This window comes from Pholis gunnellus (genome assembly GCF_910591455.1).
Source record: "Pholis gunnellus genome assembly, chromosome: 7".
NCBI classification, from domain to species: domain Eukaryota; kingdom Metazoa; phylum Chordata; class Actinopteri; order Perciformes; family Pholidae; genus Pholis; species Pholis gunnellus.
Window position 1 is genome coordinate 16,886,877 of NC_136533.1, and position 15,653 is coordinate 16,902,529.

The window sequence follows — 15,653 nt, forward strand, 5'->3', positions numbered from 1 at the left end:
CATCTGTGTTGGAGGTGGAGCCATCTCAGTGGCAATGATTGTAGGAAGGCGAATTGTTTATTGAGGTGTTTTAACGTAATGAGTCATAGCTAAAGAGAGCTCCATTGGGGAACAGGGAAAAGGATTCGAAAGGGTATCTCAGTGAGCAGTTTAAAAGCCAAACAGATGGCTTGCTGTGGTAGAAGGAGCCTCTGAGGTCTCTATCTACAGATGGGATGCATGGAGTGTTCCTCAAGGGGATCTGCTTCATGCTATCATTTAGCTACTGCATGGCAAAGACCAGTGGGCTTATTAAAGTAGTATTCACGTGTCAAAGTAAAAGATCAATCAATATGTATTTCTATATTTTGCATCCTGGCTGTTCAATTCATAGCCATACAATTTTACTGACACCTCATCTCTACGTTTACTTGTTTTTGAGTTTATTGTCCGTCTCCACTTCTCAGTTTTCTGAGCTCATCTCAAGATACCTACACTGAAGTAGTTCATTCAGCGCAGTATCTCTTTCCGTCTTGGTTGCTTGTGGATTTCCTCTCCTTAAATGTGCCCAGTTCATTCCTTCCCTCACGCTCTCCATCTCCTGTACCTCATCTCCGTATCTTAGATGTCAACAGAGGAGCTGGAGGCCTATGTGAACAGTCAGTTTGATGAGCTCCGCAAACTGGTGCGTCTGGAGGAGAAGAGGACCCTTCACCTGGTAGACCTCAAAGAGGCGTTCCTGACGGCATCCGCCGCTGAGAAAATCGCCGAGATCTCCGTCCAAACTGAGCGGCTGCAGGAAGAGATGGCCAACATCACACACCAGCTGTGCCTGCTGGAACAGGCTGAGGCGTTGGGTCCTGCGATGGCAGCAGCGGCCCTCGGAGCGGGACCAGCTCACAGAGTGCCGGTGAGAAGGACCTTTCTATCTTATTATCCTTATTCTGCTTCTAAAACTGCTTTTGTACAACCAGCAGAGTGTATCTCACTCGCTGCACAGTTACAGTAAGTGTAGGTGAGGCTAACACATAATGTCACAGAAGCCCAGTGTAAACTAACATTCAGCCTGCCATGCTGTATATAGGGTGATTAAAGCTTGAATGCTTTGGCTGCTGTGAAACAAACCATTTCACCTTCATATCTTTAGACGGTCGCTTTACAGAACAGTCTCCGATAGTTCACAAGTCTGATGTAGTCAAAAGTATCTGCCTTTGCCAAATATGGCTCCTTGAATCTGAAAGGTAGCCAATGGGGTTTTTCAGGCCAGTTAAGGTTGGCTTTTAAAACGTGAAACCGGATCCACTGGATTCAGAGGTGGAAGTTGGTTCAGAATTGGGCAGCAAGTAACGGCAGTCTTATGCCCCGGGCTCCGACTACAGAAGTTTTGGGCCAATTTAATCCCAGTTCACTCCTCCCGCCAATTGGAAGAGAAATCCGGTCCAGGACCTTGGTAGGTATTGATGTTCGGCCCAAATTATCTGGTAAAGTGAGGGGTTTACAGATCCAGTCATAAAGCTCCCGAACCGCTCGCAGGCCCATCGGGGCCGCCCTGATCATTGTTTGATTTTTAGGAGTCCAAATTTTGATGATAATGGCAGTACTTTGCCCGCGGGACCATAATAGCCAATGAGAGAGACAAGCCGGAGCAGATGACGGTGATTCCAAGCAACGGTAAACGTTCTAGTCCTTGAGGCTAAACATTAGCTAGCATGCTACTGTTGACGGATATTAAAATCTCACCTCCAGTTCTCACTGAAGAATAGACAATCCGTGTTGGCCGCGTCTTCCGAGTCATTTTCTCACCCAGACTCGTTCAGCCTTCTGATTTTGTTTTTTCTCAGTGCAAAGCATTTTTACAGGAAGTTGTAGCGACACTTTACTCTCCATTTACATCTCCTTCCCCAAGAGATCACGTGAGAGAGAGCACGTGAGGCGCTGTGTTGCTCCCTCTGGTACGATAATCTTAATAATATCCTGTAGTGTGTGTGTGATGCGCCATTATTTTCACATCTTGTAGTATGTGCATGTTTAAGACTAGAGAGAAGAAAGTCTGTGAAGATTCTCCTTTAGGATTTTAAAACTCCTGTCTAAACCCGGCCTGAGCCTGTTGTGTACAAAGTCTTTGTCTCGTCTTGAAAGCGGTTACCAAAATGAATAAAAACCCGGTGCATTAGATCCGTAGGCCCGTATCTGATCAAAACTGCATCACATGAAGAGGTCTGCTGAGAGCACAAGCAAATGGGGTCAATGATTAATTAACGCAAACTTTAAACACAGAGGTCCGGTGCCAAAGTTGTTACTAAGGTCAGCCTTGTAAAACAGGGATCTATTGCCTGTCAATAAACAATTACAAACAGTTTGCCAGCCAGCAGAAAGCTGTTGCTGATCACGAGTATCCAACAGTGCATGCTGTACATAGTTATTATTTATCATTTCTATCATCGTATAGTCGGTGCCACTGAATTTGCTTGTGATGTGGCCTAACTTACAAATGTTATTGCTGGTAATGACTTGGTGCCTTGCTCAAAGACACCTGAGTAGGGTGGTTGGTTGCTTGCAGCCATGGAGGTTTGATCCCAGGCCTTCAACTTAAAGGATTATCTTTCTAATGACTGTGGCATCTGCTGCGTAGTCATTATGGAAAAAATGGATACGGTAAACAGGTGCCACTATACACAGTTTTGTTCCAAATGAAAGGAGAGACCGGCTGTATTTATCCAGGCGAGCATTATGTTCATGTGGGGTAATGCATTTTTCCTTTCATACAGTCAGCTGTGTCAGTGTGATGCAGCTAGTTAGAGGAAAATAAATCCTGGGCCGTCGACTGATGAGGTATGAATGTTACAGTATTTGTCCTTTTTGGCTACAGAACGTCACGGCTATATACACAGCAGCAGGGTAAACTGTTTTTAAATACCTGCCCCTTAGTCAAAGAACGGTTCTTATAGAATTCATATATTTACATGCAGTTTATCGCAGTCAGAAGTGCAAGCGATGCCAACACATTTCCATCACTTCAGACTCTGCAGCACCTCACTCTCTCCTCTCTTGTTTGAACGTTGAAGTGGGGGCTTTTACTGCGTCTACATCCCAAATTAAAATATCCCGTCGGTCCATTTGTCACTCTCTATACTTGAGTCACCGCGTTCAGGAAAAGGAGGCTTGAGTGTTCCCTGGACGATGCTCTGCAGGACCAGGGAGGCTGCAGTAATGCTGCTGTGCAGATTGCTTTTACTAGCTGAGAAATGAATCCATGGGGGGGCCGAGTTCATTAAGGCCCTAATTGAATGCTGATTGTTACCCTGTTTGCTCTTGTGTGTTAGTTATGGCTGGAGTGGGCAGTGCTGTTTGGAAATGCATGGTCACAGGAGAGGTGTGAGCAGGTTTAGAGAGGGCGCTCATGCGGTACTTATCCGGCGAGGATGTATCTTCTTAACGCTCCGGGTGAATTGGGCTGAGTTGTATGCGTAGTCTGAGATGTGAAGTGAATGGATCTGGGGGGTACCAAAACAGTCGTTAAAGTCCCCCTGAACTCACCGACACCTGCAGCCATTTTGTCCTCAGTAAAACATTTGCGATGTGCAGAGAGTCTCTTGTAACCCGAGAACAACTGGCTCAAACATTAATCCTCCTACTTGCTCCCTCACTCTATCACTGTTAGTCTGTCTCTCTCATGGTGACAGTGTCTACAGATGGTACACTGAACTACAATCATTCACTTGCCTCTTTACTACAGTTCTGCTGAACTGTGCAGGGTGCTCCTTGTCTGTGACACTGGAGCTGAAACAATACAGTTTTCTACTAATAGTTGTTTTGATTAACATAGTTCAAAACCTTAAATTGGAAGTTTTGGAAGTGGTGGCTTCATTCCAACTTTTTTTTTTTCCAAGAGAAGAAAAGACCAGCAGCTTCTGAGCCAAGTCCGAAAAAAGCAATTGCAGGTGCAAGCTCACCCACCGCAGCCGTCTAACAGCAAGCCTGTGGAGTGGGGCAACTATGATGTCAAATGTTGCTCACCTTCATAAACCCCTTCCTTAAACTGCTCCCCAAAGAATAAACCACATAATTGATGCGAGTCTTCGGGCTTGAGGTCAAACAAACAAATTACTGCTGGTTCACTTTAATAATCTCTCATCTATCTTTTAATGCTGGCGCAGGAACACACAGGTGTGGACACGCATACACACACACACGCCAAAAAGAGGGTCAACGGGGATGAGAAAAACATTCAGAAAATTACCCAATCAGTGGGAGCCAGAGGGAGAATATATTAAGCAACTTTGTCTTCATTATCAAAATACTCTATCTCCAAGTCGTCTCCTTTGTTTACTTGAGCATTCTCTGATGATTGTACGGTAATTAAAAAAACGTGTTGATGTCACCGGGCAGGGAATGATCTTTCTGCCTGATGGGGGGCACAGTGCATAAAAAACAACAACAAAGACAAGCGACCTCATCAGCCAGGCATTGGGAGTCGGCACCAGAGACCCAACCCCGTCTCAGTGGTGTGACGCAGGTCACAGCGAAGCGCTTTGAGGCTGATTTAAAACCATGCAGCCGTTTGCCCATTGGCTCTACGTTTCAATAATGTGAAGCTTATTGTAAAGAATCTTATTCCCATTTTTTTCCAATTTTGATATATAATGCATGTTTGGGAATATTTATTTTTTCTAAACTATTTGAAAATAAAAAGTGATGTTTTATCAATAATTCATCATGTGGGCTGATTGGGGACCCCGAATGGCTTTGAAGGTGAGCCATATGAAGCCCTCAAACTTGATACTAATCTCATAATATACTGACCTTTTTTCTACATGTTTGATATAATGAATGAATGAATTATTAAAGTTATTTATTATAGATCATTGCAGTGTATAATAAAAACAGATTAAGGCTCATTACATATACCAATTTACCATAGTTTAATTATGAATTAATTATTTAGCTGTGCCCGAACAGATTTCTTGTATTTGTATTGGCAGCACACCTTTGAAATAAAGCGATGCTCCATTCAAACAGATCAAGGGCACATCATTCCATGAAGTAGATATTGTTTTTAAATTATGAAGGGAGCCGCTTCAGGTTGCTTGTTTGGATGGCAGACACACAAGTCTAGGTTGTTCTTACAGTGGCTTTGAGAGTTTGAGATTTTATGTGTGCACATTAGAGACTGAACTGCCCCAGGCCATGTGAATAATGTAAAAAATGTTTTATCTGGTATTATTATGTGAAGGTATGATTATTTATTTCCCCCCCATATTGCTGGAAAGGTAACTGCGGTAATAACAGTTGGAACAAAGCTTCATAGTCGTCAGTTTCTTTCTAACAGCATATTTCTTCCAATTTTGTGGGCAGTGGCACTAAAAACCTCTTTAATTGGACCAAATGGAAACAAAGCACACAGCTGGGACTGTAACGACTTTCCATTTATATTGTTGTGATGTACTGTAATACACTATAAGCAAATACAGTGTGCATTATTAATTCAACATTTACTTACATAGAATCTAAAGAAAAAAAGAAGTACCTGTGTTGCATGCAAGCAAGTTGAAACCAGACAAATGGTAACAAAGTTAGTTCTGCACCATCTGACTCCATCTGATCACCAGGAATGATCGCCCTGTCAGTATTATTGAATTCAGAGACATCAACTCCGTAGTAAGATTCATTTTTGATATCGGTCTCTTCGGGGGAGTGATTAAAAGATAATGTAATGTGTCGCACTTTAATCCGTAAACATTTTCCCAAAGTGTAGCAGTTACTCCCTTAAGAATAGTTTGAAGCTTTTGATTCATGATATCTCATGTGCAGTCCACTTTATTGCCTCTCCGCCTGAGGGTGATCGACTAAAATGTAACAACCAAAAGTATTTTTACCCAGCAACATTATTAGTTTTTAAAGCAGGGATGGGATTTGTATATGTCTTCCTCTCTCTGGGTGTCTTAAAACCTGCTACTGTTAGCAATCTACTCATGATAGGTCAGTTAACCAACCTACCAAGCAAACAGAGAGAGAGAGGCAGCCTTACAGCAACCAGTGACGAGCTTCTCTGGTGAATGTCATCTTTGCAGTCTGATTTCACAAATTTACTTTTGAGTCTGTTGAAGTGTTTGACAAGGTAAATCAAGAGGAATTCCACTGAGTTCCAATATTTGAAAGTACTTTATTTGTCCAGATCTGAAGCTAATTAAATTTAAAGCCAAATCTTAGTCAGCGAGGCAGACAGCCAGCCAGCCAGTGCTCTGCATCTGCAGCCACCGCTCATCAGCTCTGCTCTCGTCCGCCGTGCTGCCAAGAAGCCACCGCCGCGTTCATGACGCTGTAAATTACACCGTGTCAAAATCCCTTTCTGGCACAGCCATCTTTAGCGTTGGTAGTCAAGGTCCAGAGCTGCAGTACAGTCGGTGCCGGGCAACATATAAAACACAACAAAAGAGACTGTCTTGTGCTCAAGGTCCTCTTGACTGAAAATACACCGATTGAGATTATGAACGGTATAATAAGTAGTTGGACTGTGTTACATGACAGCGATTTCACGTGTAGTGCACGGACACTGGAGCAGTATGTTTGGCACACTGAACAAACCGGTGTTACTGGTCGGCCTGGTGAAGTCGTGCATTTACATCTTCGAGTGATTGACGGAATCGGAAATGTGATTTTCATTTTTTCATTTGGCACATGAATAAACGTGCGGCGCTGGTGTAAGCGTCATGGAAACATCTTTTAAGCTCGAATCACAATTAAACGGGCTCATTTGGTGCTTTGTTCCAGACGGCTCCTGTTTTTTAGAAAGCTCATGAATATACATGAGCACAAGTGGTGGATGAAAGTGAAAATTAATTGTTCAGATTAAGAGCCCCATACCAGATGCAGAACCTGGTTAATGTGAATTATGGTTTTTCTTTTTTACCTGTTTATTTTAATTATGTTAAATTATCTCTCTCTCCTTGTTTTCAGCGCGACATTGAAGCCAGGCCAAGGTAAGACTGCCAGTTTGATTCATTTTCACCCTTTCACAACACGATAGTTTGACACGCACATATAAAAACACACACCCTCCAAGTCTTTTCCCATCTTATAAGTGATTCATTAAAGCAACTCACAAAGCTCACATACAGACACAGAGTCACCCATGCGCATCAAGCCTCCGATGGCTCCAAAGCTATCCGGTCAAATGCGAGTCACGTCGGTGCCCCAGCAAGGCAATTAGTAGCTCTCATCTCTGTGTGTGTCCGTGTGTGCGTGTGTGTGTGTGTGTGTGTGTGCGTGCGCATGTGTGCCTGCTGGAATCAGAAGAGGTGACAGTCTGCCCACTCCAATAAGAGTGCTATGAACAGTGGCCGGGAGGTGGGAGCTGTGTGTGTATGTGTGTGTTTTACAGTGCACACATACTGTATACCGTATTATTTTTCATCCGCATTTACAGTTTGTTTTGGGTCTTTTATTTTGCCTAGACTCCGTCCTTAACCTTTATATCCGTCTGTGTCAGACAATCTGAAATGGATAGTCCTCTCCCAGTCTCGCACTTATTGATCTGTCGACACTGAACACCTCTCTGCCTCCTTCACCCGGTTACAGGAGCACTCCTAGCACCACCTGCCGTCTCTGCCTCTCCTCCCGACTGTCTCTCTGGGCTTTCATGTCAAACTACTCCTCCCTGCTACAGACACACGTGCACCTTCAGCAAACGCCCGCACATCTGTCCTCTGAGAAAAGAACCGCATTTTCGGTGGAAATTAATTTGTTAAGACAAGATAAGATGAAGGCTGGAAAAACAAAAACTAAAAAAATCTATAATCCTGTGTTGCCACAAAATAAAGTTTTCATGGAAAACATGCATATTTGTTGCAGACAGAATTTTTGATTTCAGTTTTTAGTGTTTGATGCAGCGCTGCCTGCATGTGGGATATGTACTGTGTTTCCACTCCGGACTATAATGGGCCTCGCTAATCAAAGAAAGTCACGGCCGTGGCTGGTGCACAGTGCCAACATGTAAACTGTTATTGATCGGTCAGCCAGTATTATGACCCCGCTCTGGAGCAGATGGCAGCAAGCTTGGACCCAAGGGTGACATAGAGCCCCTGGTCAAGGTTAATCTATACATCTCTCCACACTCACTCTCACTCACACACACACTGGTATCTACTCCCAAAGTGCCCCGTATTGCCCTAAAATGCAGTTGGTGCAGAATCTACTGTGGCTAGTGGAAGACGACACATTTTGTAGAGAAATAAATAGTTTTGCTGGTTAGAGAACAAATATATTTAGAAATTCTGGACAGTTTCATGTGTGAGTTTATTACAGTGGCTGAGCAATGGAGATTGGACATCTTAAAATTTGAAAGGGGCAGCAAACAAAGGTTGAAAAGGAAGGAAAAAAGACGGAGCAGAAGGACAACAAATTGGCAGGATCAAGCTCGGAGTGGTTGTTTAGGGTTACATGCAACGCTATCCAGACAGCAAATTGATCATGAGGCAGAAACACTAATCCGGTGTCTGAGCCCCATATTGCTGCTGTCGACAGAGCATCCCCATAGGACAACAATCCCGCACCCATGCGCATCTTTCCCGGACTTCCTCGTCAATACCATCCCCCGCCTCTCCCCAAGCCCCTTAACATAGGTACTCCATGCCTGCCAAGATTTGTCCTCTGAATATAAATCTTGCTTTACTCCCCTCAGCCCAACCGTCTCACTGCTGCCTCTAATGTGATACATTGCAAATTCTGCTTGCCTTGCTCGCCTTAAACCCCCTCACCTCCCTTGCAATACCACGTCCCTGACTTTCCCTTTTTATGCATGTTGTGTTGTCTTGTGTGCATGTTGTACAGTACGTCTATGTGTTGGTCTCTTTATTTGCATGTGTGTATTTGCATTTGTTTGCATCCATGTGCCTACTTGGAAAATCAGAACAATATGATCTGATCTAGCTGTTGCAGTCTTATTTGTGTGTGTGCGTGTGTGTGTATAAATGCATGCAATAATGTGCCCAAAGATGTGAACATGTAGGCTATGCTAGTATCTTGTGCCATATTAAAACAGTTAGTGTGTCTGTTAGGTCAATTTAATTAGAGGAGTAATAATTAAATGTTGCACTTAAACTCATGACTACAATTCCATTCCTCAAAGTCTACACTTATCGACTTGTCTTCCTGGAGACACACAATTAATTTGCTTTCACATTTTTCCTTCTGAGCCCTCATTGATCAAAGGGCGGTGGTACATCAGGAGTCACCATAATACTGATTAAAAGAGGAAAAGGAGAGTGTAACTGACTCTCTTCACACACACACACACACACACACACACACACACACACACACACACACACACAAATGAAGGCTGGGGAGGAAGGGCTTATGTCTGCACTTTTACGGTGTCTCCTGAGATATCGAGAAATAGAAGCAAGGACAGTGGGACAGTCAATGAGACAAAAAGAGAAGTACTCTAAGGAAATCCGCTTGTTAGACTTATATTTACTGCTCTGTTGGGACTTCAGAATGTTTATTTTTTGAATAGATACGTTGAAGTATTTCTCTGTCTTTTGGCTTCTATCACTTAAGGGTTTTTAGCTCAGGAATTTCAGATGTTTAGCCACCAAGAACGAATCATTGGGACGCTCCGCAAAGGAGTCTGGTGTTTTTCATCCTTTTCTGTAAAGTTCCCAGGAGTAGCAACCAATTATGCTTCAGAGTCAGTTAATGTTCTCTGATTCACCAAGTCAGCAAATACAGATCACCTCAAACTTTTAAGCGACACATTTGTGCAAAAATGTAAAAGTTTTAGCAGTTCTTCTCTATTCACTTAATCAAGCCACCAACCGGGTTCGGCTGTCACTCGATGTGGCAAAGTATAAATGATTATAATGATAAGAATCGCTGGCCACTCGTAACTCTGATTACTTATGACTCTCTCCCTACGTTTTTTAGAGGTATTATTGTCAACACAGAACGAACAATGATGGCATTTATGTGCTTGCCTGACAGATATATATACACTGCATAAGGCCTCAGAAAAACTAAATTAATTATTCTCATTCTCCTGTTGTTGGTATTCATTTTGGCACACACAAACATCTAATTGGTACTAGAGCTAATGTCGGTTTGATGCACTGCTCTCAAAAAGACAAGAAAATACCTCCACAGACATGACTTTGCGACATTGTATGTGTAGTTACAGTGTAGAGTTATTCGGGTAGTTGCAAAATATGGCTAACGCTGCAGCCAAGGTGACTATGTAGGAATCAGCATTAATATGAAATTGCACATTATCATGGCCCTTCCAAATAGCAGATGAAATAATCCACAGTTTGCTTGTTGTGCATGATATTTGTAATTGTAAAACACACACAAATGAATGCTTGCTCCAACACAAAATGTTAGCATGTTGGACTATTAGCCTGGTGGACATAGCTACGTTGGGGCATAGCTGTCTATTATGGCAGATGCATTTTTCAGCTATAGCTCTGAATGCTAGTTCAGTATCACAGAAACAGTCAAAACCTTAAACCCTGACCCCGATTGCGCCGGATGTTTTGGCTTTCTTCCTGCCACTTCTGGGAAATGTAAAAAAAAAAGTGTTATAAATGCAGATAACGGTCGACATTGGAAAAGTTAAACTCCAACTATAACAGCAGTGAAGTATTTTTGGAAGCACTATCATCTTGAAGTCTTGTCAGATGCTACTGGCTGTTTCCTTTGCTTTCCACGGAGAGCCTTACCTTGTGCTTTAGTTACGTGTCATTCTGAGCATGTAAAGAATATTAATGAGAATGGGAAGCCTTAAAGAAAAGATGTTTCCTGAAAAAAAACGGAAAAAAAGAACAGTTAGGAACACTTGCCAGTTGATTGGCTAGTTTCTCTCAGCAGTTCAGACATGGTATGACTTTCTTTTTTTTTCTAGTCCGACAGATCTCAAAGAAATGCGTGAACACTCATCTACAATAGTAAATCCTTACTTGATGTGACTTTCTCCATCTGTTCCACAAGCTCTTCTTGCACCCGTTAGTACTCGTGTCTCGTCTCTACCTTTTAGGGAAGCTTTACTAGAAAGTGCAGATTGTTTTATTGTATGGCGGTTAGAAAGCTCTTTATGCCAGGCAATCCATGTTTATCATAATTATATAATTATAAACCTTTTTTGTTAGTTTACATTTACAGGTAAATGGTACAGCATTTTAGAATACCTTCCAAAGAAGGAATTGAACAAAAAAGAAGATATTTAAATTTTTAAAAAGTGTAGTCGTATGCAGAGCAGGTAAATGACACGGGAATGAAATAATGAGAGCACATCTGTGTGAGCGTATTTTGCACCCGGTTCCCTCTTGATTCTGTTTTCAAAACCTGCCTTTTCTTTTTTTAACTGCATCAGGTTTATTTATTTAAACAGAAGAAATAAGAGCTACATGTCTGTGAAACCCCACAGCTCACTGTATGAACACGTCACCGCGAAAGAAGAAAGAGAATATGATACAAAGGAATAGGGGAGAATCATTAAAAATCATCAAAATGCATACATATCAAACGAAGGGAAACAAAAGGGCATAAATAACTGGGAATCAAGGAATGTCAGAGCTTTGTTTGACAGTCACTGTATCTGATCTCCTAAACCAAAAAACAAAACCAAGAAGCCGCAAAAAAATCCGTAGCTTCAGCTGATGACGTGGTTTGTTTCTGAGTTTAAATCCGCCTCATGATCAGCAAATCTATAAAAAAAAAAACGTCTGAATTAAGAAAAGGTAAAGCTTCGCGGCATGTGGCAAGTTTGCTTAGCAAGAGTGATGGAGGTCTGCTAAGCATATAAATCACACAGTGTAAACACACTAAAATGGTAAAGCCTGCTGGGAAGCATAGCACTTCTAATTAGAATGTGAGGTCCCCCCCCCCCCTCCATTCATTGCTCCAATCAATCACTCTCGCTACTGTATCTCAGGAGCTCCTGTCCCCCCGCTTCACTCACTTTATCATGCATGCGTGGCCCAGAACACACACACACACACACACACACACACACACAGCTGGAAAGTGGGCAGACTGTCTCTTAATTGCACTCACATATACTGTATATGGCCTACATTAATTTACATCTATACATGACTGACGTGCTCTACACTTTCTTCACTCTGTATTTCAGTTTTGAAGACCCTCGTTGACTTGACGTAATTCTATACATTGTATACTTAATCTCTATATTCTCCGTTTAGAGGTTTTCTCCAATCCCTCGTTGTTATCTGCCCTCATTGCCTGTTGGCTGACAGAGGAGAGCAATGGGACACATTTGCTCACTCTGTCTCCCTGAGTGAAAGCTGTAGACCGCCTTCAATCATGGTGTACATTCACATGAACACACAAGCTAAAGGGAAAGGGGCCGCCGGGGAGGCGAGGAGGCCACTTTGGGACACATCTCAACCGTCAGTCTGAGCTGCCTGCCCTTCGCTGGGTCAAATAGATGGGTTGAGTGACGCTGGGAGGTGTCAGGGGATGCATGGCCGGAGGACACAGGACAGAGCCCGGAGATAAGGGAATGGAGGGAGAGAGCTGCATTTCCTCTAATCAAACATTTTTTTACATCGCCCCCTCCAAAAGCAGCCGCGACCGTCCCTCTCGCCTTCATCCCATTCTATTTGTGTGGGTGTATGTTTGTGTGTGTGTGTGTCTCAACATGCCCTCATTTAATAATTAAAAAATATTGCAGCTAGATGCATCTGCTGTATCTTTTTCCCGTGTGTGTGTGTGTGTGTGTGTGTGTGTGTGTGTGTGTGTGTGTGTGTGTGTGTGTGTGTGTGTGTGTGTGTGTGTGTGTGTGTGTGTGTGTGTGTGTGTGTGTGAGAGAGAGAGACCCAGCTGTTTATGACTGTACTAAAACTACTTTATTTATATATTCTCTCTCCCTCTCTCTCTGTGTGCCCGTATAGTGTCTCTCTCGCTCTCTCTCTCTCTTACCCCCCCCCCCCCCCCCGCCCATCACCATTCTACAGGAGATATGAGGTCCCTAATGAATGCAAAGCACACAAACCAAATACAGACATGCATTTGGATGATAAGAGACTATAAGCATGCATAATTCATGCCACATGCACATGTTCCTCCAGTCTTTATTTTGTGTTTGTATTTGTGTGGGTGCTCGTATGTGTTTCATGGATCCTGCCGGCACCTGCATGACACATCAAAGTATTTGGAAACGGTGGGAAAGGGGTGTATGCAGAGGTGTTAAAGGGAATAAATAAGGGAAATAAGTGGACGTGTGTGTGTGTCACTCGTGATGACTAATGGCAGTTATTTGTTTTGACTCAAACTGTTCTGAAATACAAATGAGGTCATTCACACCGTAGCAACATCAATCTTTCTCATTTTTGCATGTGAGAGCCAAATGATTCCATCCAAACCTTCCAGTTCAATATGACGGTTCAAAGAGCATGTTGGGAAATGGAAGATGTCTAATTAAATATCCCGTTAAAGTGGCAACTATGACTCATGACGGTATAACCGCATGTCTAAATGCAAACGAGATCAGACAGTTAGGGATGTATTTTTGCGGAACATGAAAGGTATGAATGTCTAACAGAAAAGGCTTCTTTTGATTTTGGATTTGACCGACGCCTAATACGTTGCAGGTACTTCAGGATTTTGAATTTCACCAGAGCTGTAGTGGCACTACTACTGGCTTATTTTAGTTGTTCATGTCCTGCAGTGTCGGTCGGTGAGAGCCAGGGACACAGTGTATAGAGCTTTAAGAGTGCTTCTCATTATTGATCTGTGTAGATAGATATGAGAACTCGGGCGAGTGCTGCACGTCCTGTGTTGTAATCCCAGAGAGCAAATAGTCGGCGCCAAGTTTCTGTGATGCATCCGAGGCTATCGTGAGGCAGAATGGGATTACTGCTGTGTTTGTGTGCTTTGAGTCTGTTGTGCCTGTGATTAATGGATTGTTAATCCGTGTGTGTGTGTGTGTGTGTGTGTGTGTGTGTGTGTGTGTGTGTGTGTGTGTGTGTGTGTGTGTGTGTGTGTGTGTGTGTGTGTGTGTGTGTGTGTGTGTGTGTGTGTGTGTGTGTGTGTGTGTGTAAAATACATCTCTCGCCCACCTTGCCTTGCCTTCCCACCGCTGCTGTTGTTGTTATGTGTGCAAAGTTGTGCTTCATTGTCAGCATAGCGACTCTATATGTAAGGATTGCAGATACTTGAACCCAAAAGCACAACTCGGAGACAAGAAATACAAGTTAGCTTTTTACTTGTTTTCAGGCAGGGTCAAAACCAGGAAGTCAGTCCGAACAGGCAAACAAATCCGATAAGGGGCAGGCAAAAATCCAAGGTCAAAAACAGGCAGACAGGGTCAGAACAGGCAGAACAAGAACAATATAATGATACGCTGGAGAACTTGGCACTAACACACAAGACAATCTGGCAGAGAACAAGTGCAAGTGAGGGGACCTAAATAGAGAGGGCTAATGAGGGAATGGGCTGCAGGTGAGATGGGTGTGGAGGACCAGGTGAGGGGAATCAGAGGTGAATGGTGGGATCTGAAATGACAGGAGAGTTAATAAAACAAGCAGACAGGATGAAAACAAACTAATATGAAGGGGAATTCGTGACACTATACCTTGAGAAAAGGAATGATCGTCTGATTTATTCTGCTGTCATTGTAAAGCTGATAAAATGGATGGATTAAACAATTTAACAAGGGGCACCATAGGACTCTTTAAATATTCGTATTTGATGAACCTTGCCTTTTTAAAGTATGAAAAAAAGGCCAGGTTTAACACAAAGCAATGGGTTGAGAACCTTTGTGGTCCATATTTTACATATCTGGCTGACTTTGCGCAAGTTAAAATAGAATACAATTCGTATGTTGAAGGTAGTGATACATGACATTTTTAAGTTTGAAATGAAATTGAGTGCAGGTTTGGTGTAACCAGGCTGAGGTGAGATGAGCATAAAGTGTAGCCTGTAGAGATGTGTTTCAGCTTCACCGAGAAAGATGTGGGGTGACTGCTGAAGAGGAAAAGGGGAAAAACAGCAGAACTACAGTAAGCTTTCCGGGTAGGTTGGTAATACAGAAGGGAAAAGCATGAAAAATGAAAGGGAGTGTGACAAATAATATTCCAGAAAGCTCCAGTGCACAAGACGGCAACAATAGGTTAGTCTCTGATGGTAAACCTCACAAGGCTTCCTGGTATGAGCGTTTTAAATCTTCCAGAGGTCTATATTTTGATATATCGGCTTCAACAGATACCCTTCCTGATAACCTCGTGCTATCTAACATGTGTGTTGAACACCCTACTGAGTCGCTAATACTGGGAAATCACACTCTTGCATTAATTTATTGTCTCTGTGACTGTAAATTCAGGCGGAACATGTCAGGCTTATGTCACATCGTAAAATGTGTTGATGTGTTGTTATCTACTTCATTATTTATGAGTACAGAGCAGTGTCTATGTACTGCACTCCTTTTCTCCCAGCCTGACTTGTTCATTATTTATTTTTTTTCCCTGCACCTGCTCATTGAATTACCTACCCACACTTCTCGAGCTGTCCCACCTAATAATCACGTTGTCGTAGACGCCTCTGCGGTTTGTGTGCTCTGTTAAGAGGAAGCAGTGAGAATTCGGTATCAGAAATAAATAAATAAATCCAAATGTGATACTTCTGGTGTGAGTGTGTGTGAGTGTGTGGGTGTGTGG

General features: G+C 42.8%; 1 protein-coding gene across 1 annotated transcript in view; it reads left to right on the plus strand.

Moving 5' to 3' along the window:
* trim44 (tripartite motif containing 44) overlaps positions 1-15,653 on the plus strand; it is a 40,806-nt gene that overhangs the window by 9,294 nt on the left and 15,859 nt on the right. The window contains exons 4-5 of the mRNA XM_079162295.1: positions 605-889; positions 6,937-6,959. Coding sequence (XP_079018421.1) covers positions 605-889; positions 6,937-6,959 — 308 coding nt within the window. The remainder of the gene's footprint in view (positions 1-604; positions 890-6,936; positions 6,960-15,653) is intronic.